Source organism: Ictidomys tridecemlineatus, chromosome 2 (genome assembly GCF_052094955.1).
Source record: "Ictidomys tridecemlineatus isolate mIctTri1 chromosome 2, mIctTri1.hap1, whole genome shotgun sequence".
NCBI classification, from domain to species: Eukaryota; Metazoa; Chordata; class Mammalia; order Rodentia; family Sciuridae; genus Ictidomys; species Ictidomys tridecemlineatus.
Window position 1 is genome coordinate 219,375,650 of NC_135478.1, and position 20,697 is coordinate 219,396,346.

At 44.9% G+C, this 20,697-nt stretch overlaps 1 gene segment (V, D, J or C); it reads left to right on the forward strand.

The window, feature by feature from the left end:
• Window positions 1-2,102: 2,102 nt before the first annotated feature.
• LOC144368943 (T cell receptor beta variable 6-1-like) lies at window positions 2,103-6,691 on the forward strand. The segment is given in 2 exon segments: window positions 2,103-2,151; window positions 6,342-6,691. Coding segments are annotated over 2 exon segments (399 nt in total).
• Window positions 6,692-20,697: the final 14,006 nt, after the last annotated feature.

The following is a 20,697-nucleotide window of genomic DNA, read 5'->3' on the forward strand; positions in this document are numbered from 1 at the left end:
CCTGCAGCTGATGACACTGTCTTCCTTCTTCACCTCTGCCCCCCTTGCCCCCTCAGCACACAGTCATGTGCTTCCCAAACACAGCAGAGGTCATGTCCACTGGGGTCATCGAGGACAAGGATTGTCCAGTTTCCCCAGATCTATTCTGTTCCTCAGGGATGGTGCTCTGCCTCCAGGCTGCCCAGGTACCTTCTGTGTCCAAAAGTCTCTTCTCCACACTGTGAACACTCAGCAGGCTTTAGCATCCTATGTCTCTGCTCCATCTTTCCCTCTCTTGGAGGACCCCCTCCCACCCAGGGATGCCGCTCACCTGCTTCTCTTCCTTTCCACTCTGATGTCCCCAGCACTAGGCTGTAGTATTGCTGTTTTGACTTTCTTTTCCAAGGAAAAGCCACATTTTATAGCTGGCCCTGTTTATGTTTATTAAATAAAAAAAAGCCACTCCATCATTACCCTGAAGGTTTATTTATTATGATTTTCCCATCAATGAATGCAATGAACTGTCTTTTAGGGTTACCTTGATTTTCTAAACAACATCTGAAAGGTCCTGAGCAATTATGTTGTCACAGTCAACACTGAAGCCCATCCTGTGAAGTCCCAAACTATGTCTAAAAGAAAATTTGCAAGTGTTTTTCTGCAAAAGAGAAAATCATATGATATTTCTCCCAGTATCATGACCCTATAACAAAGAAATTCCCACTACAATACCCTTCTCTCCAGCCCTGCCTTAGGGACTTAGTGCAGCTTGAAACATCAGACTTCTCAGAAGTTCACTCTACAGTGACAGAGAAAGCTAGGTGAACTCAGGAAGGAAATCTATCACTCTTAACATCTAGGACACTGTGTGTGAGTGCTATGCACAAATGTGAGTTTGCCTTGTGTGTCTCTGTGGGTACACATGTGTGTTTTCTTGTGGAGATTCTTCTACCCTCACACAGTTTATCTCTGGTGGCATTTACTAAGAGGTGCCATGTCACTGGCAAGAGCTCATAGCTCTTCAGGGTAGTGACAGCAAATTCATACCCAACCAAGTCAGCCTTAAATATAGCTGATAAAGTTGCCTATTTCAAGATTATATAAGCCTGGAAATATATGTTTAATATATAGAAATCATCTTTATGAATCACACTATTTAATTAGGTTATGATTAAATAAAAAATCAAATGTAAAGAGTCACCTGTCTGATTAATGAAGTGAGCCATGGAATACAGGCTTCCCACATGGATCTTCTTGAGGTGGTGTTACTCTGCTTGCCTCTTTCATTTTAGCATACGGACTGCACTAGTGTAATATTAGTTCCTTTTTAACCATAATGTGGGTTCATACAATTTATTTGCCCCCACAGGCTTTGAAATCCTCCACTTGCACTTGAAGATCAACCCCAAATTGTCCATATGGGAAAGCAGCAGAAGGGGTGTGGATGAGAGGGGACACCGGGTGGGATCTGTTCTGCTGATTTAGTCAATCATGACATGAGCTCAGAAGGTGGAGTCCATGATACTGTGGGCCAAGGGCCACTTGGGGGTACTGTGGCTCCACAGTGCTGCAGGGTCCCTGGGAGGCCTTGGAAGATGGCCCAGGAGAGCAGAGCTGAAGGGATGCTGGCTGCTGCTCATAACAGGGAGGTAGTTGGAACTCCTGGAGTGGGTCCTGGACACACAGCTAAACACAGTCTTATAACTGTCCAGAGGAGAAAGGGCTGCCTTGAGACTCTGCAGACACAAAGAAAGGGTTTTCTCTGCTCGCACTGGGGCAGTGGACAGTGAAGGGCTAGAGAGGCCAGGACAGGGAATCAGAGTCAGGCCAAGAGCTCACTGCAGAGATGGAACTAGCATGGAAGGAAGTAGGACGTGGACCTGGCCCAGGAGGGGGGTGCTCAAACTGACCCTCCTTCAGATCAGGGGCTGTGCAAGGCAGGAAGGGTGCTTTGGGTACAGCCTGGGTCTTGTCATTGGGTGCAGTGGGCCAGGTGGCCTGCAGGGAGGGACATGTCAGAGCATGACACATGATGCTGATGGAAGACTAGAACTTCAGACGCTTTGAATGCTCAGCCTGGAAGGTCCCACCACTCAACTAGGAGACCTTGGGTTCCTGATGCTGCCATGGGCTCCAGGCTTCTCTGCTGGGTGGCCCTAACTCTGCTGGGAGCAGGTGAGTCCTGGGTACGGCAGGTGAGTGCTAGGTACAACTTCTGCTCTGTGTTCATCATTCCTGGAGCACATGTCAGCCCAGGATGGCTCAGCGGGACCCTTGCTCCTGGGCTCTGCTCTTAGCTCCATCTCCTCCCACAGGCCCAGTGGACTCTGGAGTCAAGCAAACCCCAACACATCTCATCAAAGCAAAAGGACAGCAAGTGACACTGAGATGCTCCCCTCTCCCTGGACACGCCTCAGTGTACTGGTACCAGCAGACACTGGGCCAGGAGCCTCAGTTTCTCTTTCAGTATTACAATGGGGAAGAGAGAGAAAGGGAAGAACATCCCCAGTCGATTCTCAGCGCAGCAGTTCCCTGACCACAGCTCTGAACTCAACCTGAGCTCCTTGGCGCTGGGCGACTCGGCTCTGTTCCTCTGTGCCAGCAGCCTGGCACAGCCACCCATGAGCATCAGCCTTCAGTACAAAATCATTCCTGCCTGAGTCCGGAAGTGGCCCGGAGGGTGGAGCCTCAGCCAGGCTGGTTCAGGCCTGGGAAGCTGCCAACCTGTCCCAGACACCTGTTGTGGAGTGCATTCAGCTGCTCTAGTGCCACAGCAGTGGTGCAGGGCAGTGTCATTCACCTGTTCCTATCCCCGAGGAGACGCAGCTTCCTGGTCTCATGTGGTCATTGGCTGATGTCAGCTGCTCAACCCAGGTGTTCCCCCACCCCTCACTCTGCAACTGCCCCCTCCACTGGCTTCCCTCTCCCAGGTCCCCACTAGCAAGTTGAGAAGGTCATGCAACATGCATCTTGACCTCCTGTGTGACTTGCCCAAGGAACACGTGACTTCAAGGCAAAGCATATCCCAATGGGTCCTTCTCTGTGAAGAAAAGGAAACTTAAAATTTTCTGCACTGTGGTTATAGCCTGGGCCAAGTCATCTTCCTCTCTCTCATGGGGGCTTGTGAATAGTGAGCGCTCCCAGCTGGGGATCAAGAGGAGGAACATTCACAGGGGAAGCACCATTGTCCTATGGGTGACCCAGTCAGACCTCAGGGGAAGGGAGAGGATCCCTGTTGGTCACTCATTTCCTGTATTCTTTAATTCAACAAACATTTTTGGGGAGTCCTACATTGTATAAGACATTGATCACAAAGGACAGAAATAGGAAAAAAAAGAAAACGAAGATAATAAAAAACGATTTTCATTCTCTGATGTAGATATACAGAGACAAACAGCTACATCTATGTCTATACCTGTCTTTCTCCATATTTATACATACACACACAGGAAGAGAGAGTGAGAGCGAGAGCCCAAGCTTTGCTTATTTAAAGCAGTTTACTGAGATTGTGAATTGTACAAAGTTTCTTTTTTTCCTTTTCTCTCTATCTCTTCCCTTTTGTCAGATTTTTTTTTTTTTAAATGATGACGTGACAATAACATTTAAAGAAGATCTATCATCTTAACAGACTTTTGGGGTTAAATCATCAAAGAACTTTTAATTTTATTCTATGGGGTTCATTACTATGATTCCTTTTCCTTTTTATTGGTGTGTTATAATGGTGTTTCAGTGTCACATAGCGTACATGCACCCGACCTCCCCTTTCCCTCTCTTCCTCCCTTCCTGTGTTCTTAACGGATGGTTTTAAGGTGGTGATATTGTTTTACAGAGGGAATCCAAGTTACCCAGGAGATTTCTAGGACCTGTGCACCTGCATAACTTACTCTTTGACAGTGACTCTCCAATTCCTCACCCGCTGGCCTGGCAAGTGCCATTCTGACCTTCACTGCCAGGGGTTTGACACTTTGGATCCCTTATCGAAGTGGGATCATGTAGCATCTTTTTGTGACTGTCTTCTTCTAAGATCATGGCTGTTATACCATATAGCAGGATTTGCTTGTTTTTAAGACTTCATAATAATTCAGAGTTTGTGAATGCCATGTTTAAGAGGACACTTTAAAAAGTAGGCTATGTGGCTTTCCTCTGGCAGCTGTCCACTAGTGACAGGGTCAATTGCAGAACTGCTAGCCCTGAATGCATTAACGCACATTCACAGTTGAATTCTGCTCCACTCATAGAGAATAATAATGGCACCATTTATCAGCAATTTAGCATATAGCAAATCAAACCCTTCATTTGCACAATTTCACTTACTCAGACATTCAATTATCAGATAAAGAGCTAAGAGGCAAATGCTATTATTGCTCTCATTTTACAGACGAGGGAATAGGCCTATCAATAAAATAACTTGACCGAATCAATAGCTATGAGGATGCAGACCTGGAACTCAACCCTGGTTGACATTCATGTTTGTCACTCCATGCTAAGATGAATTTTCATATAGATCCCTACCTTCACAACCACAGCGTGGCCCCCTTTTCCCTCTCAGACCTTCTGGCTCTAATTAAATCACTGCTAGAAATCCATTTCCCCATGAGATAGTGATGTAGGCAGATAATGGTAATCTACTGAGTGACGCATACACCTGTTTTGATTTCAAATCCAACAAGAGTTCCTCAAGACAGTGGTTGCTTGATGCATTTTCCTGAATGCAATTATCTATAAAATTAGGGTAATATTATCTATCTGTATCAGAGTTGTCCAGAGAAGCAAAACCAGTAGTCTCTATCTATCCATCCGTCCATCCATCCATCTTCATTGTAAAGAATTGGCTAATACAATTATGGAGGATAGTAAATAAAAATCTTCAGGGTGAGCACGTGAGCTGGAGAGCCAGGAAGGGCAACAGCTGTAGTTCAAAGGCTGTCAGAGGGACAATACTCTGACCTGGAGGAGGGTTTGTTTATTGGTTCTAGTCACACCTTCAGCTGATTAGAGTCAGCCCCCTCTCTTCCAGGTCACCCACCTACCTCCACTCCTCTGTGCCAACAGGTCACCTGCAGGGCTGTGTGGTCACCATCCTCCACAGGGATGGAGAATCGCCAGACTGAGGTTCTCTGCAGTGAGGTCTCACCTGAGCACAGGGACCAAGTCTATGAGTGGAAGAGAAGGGGCCTAGCTACTTTGCCAGGTGACCCACCTGCCAGGGAATACACACACACATACAACAACAACAACAACAACAACAACAACAACAACAACATAAAAACAGAGCAAGACTTCAGATGCCCAGGAGCCCCTCCTAGAATTTAGAAACTGGACACCTGAGAGAGTCACTGAGGCTGAGGGCTTTAGCAGCATTGTGACCAGTTGAGCACATGCGAAAATCATACTTGAAGGAGAATTTGGGACACAAGGATCAAAAGTCACCAGGCAGCCATAAGGACTTTCCCTAAGATTCTGAACTCCAGAAATGTTTAGATGACTGGACGAAAGCAGTAAGAAAAAGTGACAGTGTCACGGGAACATAATATCCACGGGGTTACAGACTGTTTCACAAAATGGTCAAGAGAAACGTGATGACTGTGTCATTTTGGACAAATGGGTTTCATTCTTTTACTTTTAATTTTTATTTATTTTTTAATTCTAATTTGTCATATGCAGAATGCATTACAATTCATAGTTTACATATAGAACACAATTTTGCATATCTATGGTTGTAAAAAAATGTATATTCATGCCATTTGTGTATTCATACATGAATTTCATTTCATGAATTTCATTCCACCATCATTTCTACCCCCATGCCCTTCCCTTCCCCTTAAACCCTTCCACCCTATCTAGAATTTGTCTATTCCTCCCATGCTACCTCTCCCTGCCCCACTGTGAATCAGCCTACTTATATCAGAGAAAACATTTCTCATTTGGTTTGGGGGGATTGGCTAACTTCACTTAGCATTGTATTCTTCCACTCCAACCATTTACCTGCCAATGCCATGACTGTATTCTCTTTTACTGTTGAATAATATTCCATTGTGTAGATATGCCACAACAGGGTTCCAGTGTAAGCCACTCACTTGAGCATTCATTTTGGGTCTGACCTTATGGGAAAGGGGTGTGGCCCCTCATGACAGGGAGGTCTGGGCCCAGGCAGGAGAGTGAGGACTCAGAGTGACACCCTGGAGGTTCCTGTGCTGCTCTCTGAAATACAGGAACCCAGCAGACCTCTCTGTCTGCCTGGCCCTGCCATGAGTCTCAGCATCCAATGCTGGGTGGTGACCTTTTGTCTTCTGTAGGCAGGTGGGTGCTGGAAGGCCCATGAGATGCTCAGGTCCCAGGGCCAACCTGTCCATGAACAATCCCAGTGAATGCTGGGATTGTTCAGACCCCCAAATACCAAATACTGAAGGTAGGACGACCTGTGACCTTGAGATGTGCCCAGGATATGAACTATGGCAGCATGTACTGGTATCGACAGGACCCGGGGCTGGGGCTGAGACTGCTCCACTATTCACATAATATTGACAACATGGAAAAAGGAGAAGTCCCTGAAGGGTGCAGTGTCTCTAGGTCAAGGAAAAAGGACTTTCCCCTCACTCTGCCATCGGCCACCTACTCCCAGACATCTGTGTACCTCTGTGCCAGCAGTGACACCACAGTGCTGCACATCTGGCCCCTCTCTGCACATAAAAGCAAAAGAAGACCTGCACCCTGAGCATCAGCGACACCCTGGGTCACTTCTCACCCCTGCGGACTTGGAGCTCTGAGGATCCTGGGCAGTGCAAACCTCAGTCTTTGCTGAGGTGCGTCTCCATACTGTCTCAGTCAGGCCTCCACCTGACCCTGGGCTCGGTTGTCTCCTGTGTTGCTAGCTGTCATTAGCCCTGTGTTATCCCACTGAAATGGGATGCTGCTTCCCTGACTCTGAGTTCTCCAGTCATGGGCTTCAGTGGACGGCTACCAGGAAGGGACATGATTGGTAACTGGGTTCCACCTCGACTCCCTGTCTCTCACTGACACCGCATTGCCTTCACTTCCTAGGGTTCTCCACCAGTCCCAGCCCTCCTGTGCTCTCTGCTGCTGCCCACCTTCCCTGTATGCACCCTGTCCCCCAGTGGTACTTCAGGGACTTCCTCCTCCCAACGCCCTGCTTCCTCTGCTCCAGTCACAATGCCAGCCCTCATCTGTGCCTCCTTCTTCCCAGGGCAGAGACCTCCAAGGTGCCTCCTCTATCCTGGGCACAGGTGAAGTCCTACCTGGGCTTCACAGCTCAGCTAGCCCCTCCAGAGGGATACATTCCTTATCCCCCTCCCCAGGTCAATTTCCCTGGCACATCCACATGGTTTTAGTCAGAAGAATATAGCAAAGTTGCAATTTTCCAGATCCTTGGCTGATTGTTTCTTTTCTAACTATGTTTTAACCTCCATGAGGACAGGGACAGATACCAGCTGCTCTCTTATTCCCTATGTTGCTTTGTGCACAGTGAATCCCATTTAATTAAGAAGAGATAAGTGAATGAATGACAGAAAAGATGGATTAAGAAATTATAGAAACACCCTAGGCTCCCCTTTTCCCTGGCTGAGATCCAGTATTAACTGGGAAAAGTCACGTCCCTTTGACACGGGGCAACTCTGTCCTGGGTCTCACTGCCTGGTTTCCTGCAGCACCAGATTCGCCCAGAGGTGTGCTCTGTACTTCAGTCTGATTGTCCACAAGAAACCTCATCAGATCTGAAAGACACTCTCAGAATTCCCTCCTGTAAGCCTTCTTTCCTTGAAATCACTTCTGATACCAATAAGTTTCCATCAGTGCAACAGTTGCTAGAAGCACTGTGGGAAGAGGTTTATCAGAGAAAATAGGCCTCACACACATGTGGGCAGAGCTGAGGCAGAGCAGGTCTGTAAGGGAGAAGTCAAGGGATGGTCAGTAGTCAGGCTCTTGGAACTCTGGTGTGGGAGCAGAGGCTAGAGTGGCAGGGAAGAGGGACTGGACCACACTCAGCCACCTGGTGGGACTCGCACAGGGCAGGCAGGAGAAGTGGGTGAAGCCTGCTTCTGGGGAAGCAGCTGCCTCTGTGTGGGGCATCACTGTGGCTCCACTGCCTGGCTGTGTTGGACATTGGGAGGAAAGCTAGACACAGGATAGAAGAGGATCTGTGGTGCTCAGAGCCATAGCCAAGTAGGAATGACACATGGCAATTTCCTTGTCAGCCTACCCAATGTTGCTTAGAGGGAGGAGTCTCCATTGTGGAAATGGGCTTGCCTTGGACCCAGGTCATTTGCTTGGACATTGCATGAAAGGTGACCTTGTTTAGGGTTTAGGATGATCTGGGTTTAGGGTGGATCCAGGTTTAAGGTGGATCCTGCTGGGAATAGGTGTATCCTGCTGCCTCAGGTGCTCCCTCCTGGAGTTCCCATTGAGTCCTCACGAGATTCAGAGAGTATTTTGGGATGCAGAGCACAGTGGAGGTGTGGATTTTCCCCAGAACGTGCGTGTAGAGTGCTGGTGAGAGTTCGGAATAAAGAATTGCTGTTTGAATCTACAAGGCTGTGAGTGGCTCCTGATTTTGTGCCTAGCCAGACTGCGGCACCGTGCTCTGTGCACACTTGTTTAACTGTTGATCCCCAAGTTTCCCTGTCTGACCACAGTGACCTTCCACATGCGGAGGTGGCTGTTTTGTTATATTCAAACTCTACACAAATGCCTCCGTGACCAGCTCTAACCCAGAAACATTATGGAAAGATGTTTCCAAATGAGGAAAGATTGAGTTAACCCCTCTGACCCAGGAAGGATTCTGGGGGCACACCTGTCTCGCCCCTGCTGTGGTCTCCACCCTCCTCCTCTGTTCCAGGTGGACCTTGGACTCCTCTGAAGTGTCTCTGATCTAGATTCCCCTTCATGACTGTGGCTGAGGTCTTTCTCCTACTCAGCAGCTGGCCTGTGTCTCTTGCTTCCTTTTCTTCATGAGCTTCCATGGTGCTGGAGTCCAGCCCAGCAGGATTAATTCCTGAAGAATGCCATGCCTTCCTCTACTCAAAGGAGAGCTGCTGGCTCCAAGGTAAAGAGTAGTCATTTAACTGAGAATAAGTTGGAATATGTAGCAAAATAAGCTCCTTAATGTTAGCTGACCCAAAGTAAAACAAATCTTTATGACCTGGTGGTCTCCATATTTCAGTTCCCAGTTACCTAGTCCAGGGTTCAGAATGTGTGAGAGTTAGTGAATCAGGGCGTGTGAGCTGGTCTGTTGTGGGTTTGTGACAGTCACTTGTTGAAAAAGCATGGGAGAACTAATTTCCACAAGTCAAGTGTTTTCTAATGTAAGTCATGTGCTCTGAGGTTGTGGGGATGGACAGAGGAAACGATGTCACTGTGGGGACTGCCTTGCGGTGACAAGGGACAGACCTCCTCCTCTTCTACTCTTCACAATGGCCCTGCCTTGGTGAGCCTCATCCTTCCTGACCTGCTATGGGCACGAGACTACTCTTCTGGGTGGGCTTCTGTCTCCTAGGAACAGGTGAGTCCTCAGACCACCAAGCAGTTTCATTGTGTGTGTGTGTGTGCACATGTGTGTATTCAAAATAGAACTCACATTCAGTGTGTGTGTGTGTGTGTGTGTGTGTGTGTGTGTGTGTTGACTAATATTTTCCTGATTCTTTTCCCATCTTCTGTCTCCACAGACCACACCCATGCTGGAGTCTCCCAGTCCCCTAGGCACAAAGTCACAAAGAGAGGACAGAATGTAGTTCTCAGGTGTGACCCAATTTCTGGACACAGTGGCCTTTACTGGTACCGGCAGACCCTGGGGCAAGGCCCAGCGTTCCTGACGTCTTTCCTGAATGAACGTGCAGCAGACAAGTCAGGGATGCCCAGGGAGCGGTTCTTGCTGGGAGGCCACAGGGATCCTTCTCCCCTCTGGAGATCCAGCTCACAGTGCAAGGGGAGTCGGCTGTGTGCCTCTGTGCCAGCAGCTCAGCCACAGTGTGGCACAGGCTCCTCCTTCCTGCTCACAGACCCCTGAGCTCAGCCCTCCTCAAGTTCCCAGAAGCCCTGCAGGAGGCAGGGGCCAGTCTCTTCCCCATGGAAGGGAAGGAAGGCATCTGTACCTTCAGGGGTTCTTCCAACAGGAGGAGGTCAGGAAATGACCTTGAATCACTAGGATGGACAATGTTGGGGAGAGAAAATTGTGGCTTATTGCTTTCTGGTTTTCTCAGCTTCAGTCAAGTTTCAACAACTGACTTTGAACACCAGAGCTTAGTCTCAGGGACAGTGATAACTACACAATTTCAGTTCATTATTGATAAATTCCTATGCTGGGTGTCTAACTCAGACCTCTCTAAACCAAGGAGTGAGCCAACAGAACCAAGCCATGTTAAGCCATGTTAAGCTTTCTCCCTCCCTTTCTAGTAGATTATTTTTCCAGTCTTTTGACTCTGTGTTACTCACCTGATTTTTCTTATTAGTTTAGTTATAAATACTAACAGGGCTCAGTTAAGTAATTTAAATACATCATGTAGTGATCACAAGAGTTCACATTTATATCTCATTAAACATTTTATAATTGTTTTAAAAAATTTTTTTAGTTGTCAGTGAACCTTTATTTTATTTATTTACATGCAGTGCTGAGAATTGAACCCAGTGCCTCGCACATGTTAGGCAAGTGCTGTATCACTGAGTTACAACTCCAGCCCCACATTTTAAAATTTTAACTCTGTGTTACTATGCTAACTGTATATGTTCATGGAATTCTGTTAATTCGCTTTTCATTGCTGTGATCAAAATGCATGGCACAAACAACTTAGAGGAGGAGAGCTTATTTTGGACTTGCAGTTTAGAGGTTCAGTCCATGGTCAACTGATTACATTTCTCTGGACCTGAGTGAGTCAGAATATTATGGCAGAAGGGTGTGGTGGAGGAGAGCTGCTCAGCTCATGGAAGATGGGAAGCAGAGAGTTATAGAAGAGCCAGGGACAGAATATAATCCCCCAAAGCAAACTCCCACTGACCTACTTCCTCCAGGCATGCCCCACCTGCTTGTGGTTACCACCCAGTAATCCATTCAAATGATTAATCCTTCAAATAGAGCCATCCAGTGACACAGTCTAATCATTTCACCCCTGAACATTCCTTCATTGCCTAACACAAGGGTATTTTGGAGCTATCTCACATCCAAAAGATAACTGGGCTGGTGTATATGTTTATTTATGGTGTATATTTTGATAAGTATAAGGTCTTAAGCCATAATCTTTCCATATTTACCTATTTCTTATCATCGCTTTGTATTTTGGTCATCACTTTGTATTAAGATTAGGAAATTGTTGCCTACTTTCAAATGATGTTGTCTTATTTTTCATCCTAAAGTCTTTAAATTGTCAGTCCTTTAATTGAAATCTGTAATCCAGCTGCAATTAATTCTTCATATGTGAAGAAGGGATCAGGTTATATTTTTCCACATAGTTATCTAGGGGTTAGTTCCTGGTTTAGCAATGTGGCTTATTAAAGGATAATACTTTCCTCAGTGTCCTGTAATAACACTTTTGTCACAAATCAGTCATTATGCATGTGTTGGTCTGCTTTCTGGGTATCTGTTATATTTGTCTACCTATTTAGTTCTTGCACTAATAGCACAATGTTGCATTTATTTGTTCATTTATTCTCAGTGGTTCTAGATGACTGTTGCTTTTTAAATTTTTAAATATATTCTAGAATTGGCTTATTAAAGTCTTCAAGAAAAACATGTTCACTGATTATTTTCTTTTTCTTTTAAATTTTTTTTTCCTAAGTGAATGAAGAACCTCATAGAACAAAGCTAATAGATTAACAACAATACTGAGATACCTATCACCCAAATGTATAAAATATACAACATTTGGCCTCTAATCAAAGATTCTGGAGCCCCGTGTGGTGACATGTCTGTAATCCCAATGGCTCAGGAGGCTGAGGCCAGAGGATTGTGAGTTCAAATCCAGCTTCACCAACTTGAAGAGGCCTTAAAAAACTTAGCAAGACCCTGTCTCTAAATAAAATATTTAAAAAGCTAGGATTTGGTTAAGTGCCCCTGGATTCAATCCCAAATATGGAAAAAAGAGATTCCAGTCACACAAAGAAGGAGCAAATATGATCTTTAATGGGGAGAAAAATCAATCAATAGAAATCAATAAGGGTATAAGAAGTGAGCTGGGAATAACTTGAAGTAGCCTAGTATGCAATAGGAGATCCCAAATGTCCATAGTTTAATTTGAAATGTTTGAATGGATGATTTCCTATCTACCAAAACAATTCTAACACAGCACAAGTCTTGCAATATATGCAATATATGTTGAAATTTAAATCAATGATATAAAGAAAGGAAGAGGGCTAATGACTATATGCCATTCCATTGTAAGGTTTTCCTAGCCTATGTGCAGTCACTGGAGGATAGACTATTGAGACAGAGATGTACACTGCAAACTCAGGAATGAGCACTAACATGGTCATTAATGACATTAATGACAACGCCCAGAGTTAGAGCTAATGAGCCAGAAAACAAAAAGTAAATTATGTAAATGCTCAATTAATCCACAATATAAAATAAAAAGAACAAAGGAGGGATGGGAAACAAATACAAGTTGGCAGAGAGGAATTTAACCAAATCAATAATCCCATCAAATCTAAATAGTCTCAATGCTCTAAATAAAAAGCATCAACTGTCACTTTGAACAAAACAGCAAAAAAAAAAAAACATAACAACAACAACACACACAAAAAAACAAACAAACTGTCAAACTATGTCTCCTCCCAGGAAGGTAAAGCATTCTCTGACTCCAGTGGGACTACATTAGAACTCAATTACACAAATAACTGTGTCTGGAAAAATCCTAAATATTTCAAAATTAAACAACATTTAAAAAAAATGTTCCTAGGGCAAAAATAAATCAAAAGTAGAAAGTGTGTTATACTGGATAAAAATGAAAAAGACTTGAAGATGGGAGGGTGCCACAAAAGCAGAAATAGGGAAACTGAGGAACAGGTAATAATTTCTTATCCCTCTGAGATGAGCACTCCTCTGACATCAAAGTCAGAAATACTAAACAAATAAACAAAAAATGTGAAATAGCCGTATTCAACACAGTTTCAATTATTCATTCAAAGTGACAGTGTGTTGAGTACAACAATATCTAAAAAGGATAAAATGTCATGGCCAAGTGGCATGACTTTAATAATGCACTGATTTACATTCAACTAAAGAAGAAAAAAATTAAAAAAAGATAGCCATATAATTGCATCTACAGATGTTCAGGAAACATTCATTTGAATTCAATATCTATTCTGAAAAAAACAAAAAACTATAACAAACTCTCCATAATACAAAACTTCCTTCACTAAATAAAAGAAATTTATGTAAAATGTATGGTTAAAGAGAATAGTTTTACAGGTACACTGTAGTAAGTCACAGATGCATATGTCAGTACCTAATTAATCACTAAAAGTACCCAAAAAGAAGGTTAAAAAAAAATAGTCTTTTGAACAAACAGTACTGGACAGACTGCATCTTGACATGCAGATATAATGAACCTCAGCTCTTATCTCATTCTAGAGGACAGAGGCAGGCAAACTATTACTCAAGTCAAAATATGACCTGTGCTTGCTTTCACATGGCCCACAGGCACACAGTGATTGTTTTACAATTTAAATTGTTGAAAACATTTTAAAAATAATATTGTGTGACCTATGAAAATTATACAAAATACCAATTTCAGTACCAATAAAGTTTTACTGGAAAAAGGCCACAATTATTCCTTTATAATGTGCGTTTGCTTTTGCACTATAATGAAAATTGAGTAGCCAGTAGCCAAGATTCCATGGTGCCCAACACATAAAATATGAGCCTCCACAGAAGGTTGCTGATCCTCACCATAAACGAAAGTTAATATCAGGTGTTTCAAAGTCCTCAGTGATGAGAGAACTCGGGTCTAAAGCTTCTGGAAGAAAGTTTCTCTGCTTTTCCTCATGATCATGGGTAGGCCAAAATTCGTAACAGAGGCAGAAAATGGGCTATCCCTCAGGATTACTTCATTCTTTACCAAAATCAAAATGATATTCTTCAAAAGAGATCATTTAGTACATATCTGTGTATACTTAATACTTATGAGTTATTTGCACATCTATATCTACACAAAATGGACAAATTATAGAGGTAATATATAGAATTCCTACACATCAATCATAAAGAAAAATATCAACTCAATCTTAAGAAAAACAAAGTTAAAGAGATTGGAACAGAATATTCAAACTTGTTCCTGGGGCTGGTTGGCTTATGTCCCAGCTGCTTAGAGGCTCACTGGGCATAGAAGTCCACTGTCACCCTCCAGGAACTGCCTGGGTTTGTTAACCCTCTGTCTGCCCTGCTGAGCTCAGCCAGAGTGCTCCTGGTCATTCACACCCCAGCCCTTCTGGGTGTTCTTTATATCTAACCTGGCACCTTCCAATTCCTAGCAAGTGGCAGGAACCCTACTTGGTGGAGAATGTGGGTATTCATGATGAATTTTAATGTAAGGATCAACACTTGTATCCACTTTATAGATGATCACCAAATATCACTTTATTTAGAGGAAGTTGTACAAAGCCCACAGACTCTCCTAGTATTTCACATTTACAAGTATCAATAGCAGAATGGAAACCTACATTTCCAAAATCAAGAGTTCTACTGGAATCCATTATTGCGCCCTGGTCTTTGTCAAGAATGTGTTTCAGAGCAGAGTCTCTTCCATTCAAAACCAGCTGGTCAGCAGGGGATGTCACATTATGGGACAGGGTTACATAGTTTATTGCCTTTCAACTTCGAAGACACATGCAATTAAGGGCATGTTTGTCTGTCATAGATCCAAGTCAAGTGTACCTTTCCAACAACAGAAAATGTGTGACTTGATAAGTAATTACAAATTCAATGAAAAGATGATATTCCTGGGGGATGTAAATTTCCCCAAAGAAGTTTGAGTATTATTGATAAATCAGACTATATTTTGGAAATCATCCTCAGAGCCAGGGAATTCCAAAAGTCCTCTGTTAGTGACCTTGGAACCAGCTGAGCTGTGACCACAGATGTGAGAGCCCTTCCTAGGTTGGCCTGGTCCTGCCACACCCTCTGCTGTGGATGCTGCTCTTACCTCCTCCTGATCTCTGTCTGATTTTGTGGACTTTCTCACTAGACATCTTGTAAAGAGTGCCTATCAAGACTGCACTGAGGTGTGGAGACACCAAAAGAGGCCTCACAGTGAGTTATGGCCTGTGTGGGAAAGAACAGCACTCAGTGCTATTGCATGACCGCCAACATGATTCAATGAGTCTTCTCCTATTTGGTGGATACAAGATCATATGAACCAGGACAGAGCATTTCCCTGTTACAGTGGAGGTACAAGTCGTGCCGATATCTCATCCACAACACTAAGGATCCATCTCTTGTTTTGATTGGGAGTATTGTCATAGAGATCTAGGAAGCCAGGAATCCTGGCCTCACCTGAAGCTGAGGGAGAATCCACATATAAAGACACACTGAGGCGTGAGACTGTTTGGAAGGGATTCCTGACTTTTTGTGAGACTAGATTAAAATTTTTTTTCAAGTAGAAATGACCTTGATCTTGCTGCTCTTAAACCTTTTGGGGGTCAGTCAGATGACTCATGTAGTCATGAAGAGCATTGCAGACCGACATCCAATTCCGAGAATTTGGGCAAATAAAAGAACTAGTACAAGGAATCTGAAATGACTTTGGAGCAGCAAAGTTATAGAAGGCACTATGACTGCCATTAGTACATTCTTAAATTGAAGAAATATGGGGGAAAGTTAAAACAGTACACAAATAAGAAAGTGTATAGTTTAGAGAATAAAAAATGCCTAGAGAAAAAAATATCCTTCCTTAAATCAGAAAAAAAGAGTATCCACCCTAATAATTTGTAACAGACTACAAATTCTTTCCACTCAGAGCTGTTGAATTGTATATATACACTATAAATTATCATATTTCCTAATACTATATAAACATATATATGTAATTGGAAGTTGAGTTATTCCATAGGCAAGAGGTGTGGAAGGTTGTTTGTACAGCTCATGCATTTGTAGAGGAGCCTGTCATTATTCAGCCACTCATGGAAGTTCTATTTCCCCCAAACAGGCTTAGAAAACACAGAATTCCCCTTGGCCCGAAAATGGGCCCCAAGCTCTTCCTCTGTGTGGCCTGCTGTCTCCTGTGGGCAGGTGAGTGCTGGCCATGGGGGCTTCCTTCTCGGGAATTCCAAGGCCTCAATCTAAGTCTTTCTCTTGAGGTGACATAAATTTCCCTTCTCTACCACAGGACACATGGAGGCTAGAATCACCCAGAGCCCAAGACACATCATCACAGAGACAGGAGAAAAGGTGACTTTGCGCTGCCACCAGACCGACAACCATGACAATATGTATTGGTATCGACAAGACCCAGGGCAAGGGCTGCAGCTGATCCATTACTCATATGGTGTGGACAACACTGAAAAAGGAGACGTGTCTGACGGGTACAGTGTCTCCAGATCAAACAAAACGGACTTCCCCCTCACTCTGGAGTCGGCCACCCGCTCCCAGACATCTGTGTACTTCTGTGCCACCAGTGACTACACAGTGCTCCAGGGCCACCTCCTGGCTGCACATAAATAGGAAGACTGTGGCTGCCTGTGCTCAGGAGCCCTGGCCACCCCAGGAAGCAGAGCCCTTGCCAGCCTGGGGCCCTCACAGCCTGGGCAACAGGCCCTCAGTGCTGAGGTCCTCCCCTGCCAGTCTCAGCCTGACCTCAGACCTCCCTGCCCCTTAGCTTGCTGCTGCTCCCTTCAGCAGCCCTCTCCTTCTACCTGCACAAGGAAAGTGCATCTTAGTGGAGGCTCCTGTGGAAGGCCTTGCCAGTCTCAAGGCCACCACCTTCTCCCCCCAGGGCTCCAGTGTCTTCCTCATCCTCCTAGAGGCTCTTCAACTTCAGCCCTGAGTCTCCTCCCCCATGACCTCTGCTCCTGGCTGCCTCCATCCTGGGGAAGCCCTAGGGGTCTGTGTCAAGTGCCTTCCTGTCTCTCCATCCTCCCTGCACCTGTCCCCTGGCTGTCATCTCCTGTCACACTCTCCTCTGTGTGTTATTTTCCCCATGAGGACTTGTCCTCCCAGGGTGTTCCTTTTACCCTAAACATATGTCCCTCCTCTCATTCCTGGGAGTACTTTATTCCTACATGACAGTGTATTTCAGGTACACTAATCCTTAATTGTGACATGCAAAACTTTAAATTTATTAGAAAAGATAAAGGAAATACTTCTCTCATTTCCTTGAGGGAGGATTTTATTTTATTTGAGATACAGAAGAAAACATGCTATAAAAAACAATTTTGTCATCATGGCAGTTGTATGAAATTAAACCAATATTAAATTAAATCACACCTTTTAGGGGTCCAGAAGGGGACCTGTTCTCTTGTCTTTTCAGTCACTGGAGGCCACCAACACCTTGGCTCATGGCCCCTTCCAACTTCAAAGCCAACAGTGACCACTTGAGCCTTCCCTTGGGCTGTGTTACTCTGGCTCTTCCTCCTTTTCCCTCCACATCTTAAGGACATTTATGATTACAGCAGCCTGGGGTGGGGGGACATTCCAGGGTAACCACCTTGTTATCAGTGGCCGATGAGCCACCCTAACCCCATTAGAAACTTTAAGTCCCCTGGCCATGCAGTGTAACACATTCCCAGGCTCCAGGGACTAGTCACGCCTATCTGCAGAGGAACATAATTTGGCCTGCCACATGTAGGCACCTGGAAATAGAAGGAACAAACAATGCTGCTGGTTAGAAAGCAGTGAGGAGCATGGTCTTCCACTCTAGGTCAAGACACCCTGCAAGAGGACAGTGCCTTCAAGGGAACAGGCACGTCAGAGGCCTCCAGCCTGCCTGTCACTGTGGGTTATCTAAAGTTGTCAGGTTCTCTCAGGTGCAGGGGACTCAGAAGGCTGTCTGGGTGTCCCCAGCACATGTGGACTCTGTTCCTTCTTTGTAAGCAGATAACATAATTGACCACCCCAAGAAACAGAGCAGGCTTCAGCTCTCCATAACGCCACCCTGAGAGGAGGTGTGCTGGGGACAGGTCCTTTCTATAGGGAAGAGGCAGAAGCTCATGACATCAGTGCAGTCCCCGTAGATTCACAGTGAGTTGACCTCTTCCGCCTCCTGGGGAGCCACAGGTCAGCTGGTACCTAGCAGAGGGTGATGTGGTTGTGAGTGTGTGACTGGGGCCTTGTGCCATCAGTGAGAGCAGAAGCTGGTTGCAAAGAGATAGGGGATTCGTGCTTCAGTGCTTGGAATTTGAGGTGCGGACGGAAGGAATGGGCAGGTTCTGAGGGGAGGGGATCTGGAGAGGAGTCATTGAGAGATGATAATGTCAAACAAACTGCACAGGGCCTAAGGTGTACATCTGTAACTCAGGTCTTTTAAATCTGAATTCAGTCCTGACCAGTTCATCACCCAGCTGTACAGCCTCCTCTGAAGGGAGCTTTCAAGTTGGGGACATGGCTCACTGGATGATGTCACTGACAGATGCATCTTGTGAGAATAAAATGTCCTTAGATTCCTTTCTTGTTCCTGTTCAGAAAGACCCTCCAGATCTTCAACATCAGCTCTCACCCTGCTGTGGGCAGCCAGACCCTGTGTTGTGTGGCCCTGTGTGTCCTGGTAGCAAGTGAGACCTCAGAATATTTTAAATCATCATGTTGGACTTCCCTAATGATCAATCCCTATATTTTCCTTATTCTGGGTCCCAGTACTACTTTTCTTTAAAGAGCTCATTGTTATTGGGTCACCCAGTCACCCAGGCATGAGGTGACACAGCCCATACCAGGCCACAGTACCTTTTCTGGTATAGACAGCGTGTAGTACAGGGTCTGCCATTGCTGACTGACTTCTGTAGCTGATTTCTCATTGATGCTGGAGGAATACCCAAGGATTGCTTCTCAGCTGCCATGCCTAAGGCCTCCTTCTCTACCTTGAAGATCCATCCCACAGAGCCCAGGGACACAGCTGTGTACCTCTATGCCAGCAGCTTAGCCTCAACCCTGCAGAATACCCTGTGCAGGTGCAGAAACCTTAGTGCTTCTTCTTGGCCCTCCAGCCCTGTCAGTCCTAAGTGAAGTCTCCCTGCTCCTCCCTCACTGCAGAATTAAATCAGCTTGGGGTATCACAAAGACTGAAAATGATAAAGTATCAAGGCAGGAAATCTGGAGCAGGAAATAAATTTGGGACTGGTTGAAAGGATTCCTTACAAATTATCTGTGGGCTCAGAGCTCATTATCAGAGAAACTTTAAGTACTCACAGGGTGGACCAACTCATTCCTGCATTTGAACCCTATGGGACTGTGGGAGGCCCTAGAAAGGGCTGAGCCTGCTACCTTTCTCCTCCTCTTCATTCCCTCACTTCCCAAGTGTAACAGGTCTCCTCTCCCCTGAGTCAAATAACTTTAAAAGAAAATTCTTTACTGTGATTTTGAACATTACTTTCTTATTTTAAATTTTGAATTAACATTTCCTTGGGGATATTTCAAGAAACTTAGAGAGTATCTCCAATCCAGGTAAAGCAGGCATTTTAACATTTGATCGGGGAGATGCCACCCCTGTGTCTGAGGGTCTCTTTGTCCTGCATGAGCAGAGCCAAAGCCAGCTGAAGGGTCCCTTGCACATAGAATGCTGAGGAACATTCTCTGATTGGAACAGCCTACTCTGGAACAATCCAAGTGGAGCCACACTGGAAATTCCCAGATCACACACACACCTGTCCAGTCTCACTGTGCCCTTTTCCTACAGTGCTTGTTTAAGAAGACCCAGACCTCGATAATTTCACATCTCAGCTAATATCACAGAGTTCAAGCCTACAGTGTATATTAGAAAGCTAATGATGTGGATCAGAAAGAAAACATAAAATCAAAGAAGCTGGCCAATGCCTCTGAAGATTGCTAACACTATTTGTCTGAGCAAGAAAAAAGAAATTTTAAAAACATTTTAAAAATTAAGAAATTCAGCTCAGTCTTTTTTATAGTAGAGGGAGAGCTGATTAAAGTGTATCATTCTAGTAGAAATTTTAAAAAGAACTGCAATGCAAACAAACGTTGTTCAATGCCTGGAACACATGAGATTTGAGAAGAGATAGAGTTGAGGATTAGATTGGCCTCCCTTTGGTCTTTGAAAGGAATTTTTGGGAGAAGTGGTACATAGTCCAATTCTAGACGGCTCTGGTGTTGGCTTTTGATCATTGGTGATTCAGTAGGCGTCCTTTAAGCTTGTCAAAGGATCTTTGTTTCATCAAAATGAGAAATATAGCCAGGCAGATTAGGGAAGAAAAGGTGACTAGAAAACTAACTCTGAGCCTTTCAGCCAGATGCCCTTGGAGTTACTGAATTGCCACACTGTCAAGAACCATTTCACCTGTTCTGCGGCCAGAGCTGTATTCAGGGGAGCAGCAGTTGATTCTGAGGGAGACGCCTCCAGGAGATGGTAGCAGCGCCGTCCTCACAGCCTGCCCCTCTCCTGGCCCACCCTGTAATGGCTGAGTCCAAGGTGTAGGGCCATGCACGCCTTGAGCATCTTAGGGAAATGATAATTTCCTGGAGAGCTGCCCTGGATGGGAGGGGTGGGATCCTCTGGAGCAGTGTTTCTTCCCCTCCCTCCTCTCTCTAGTGGGAAAACCCAGTGATCTGATTGGGAT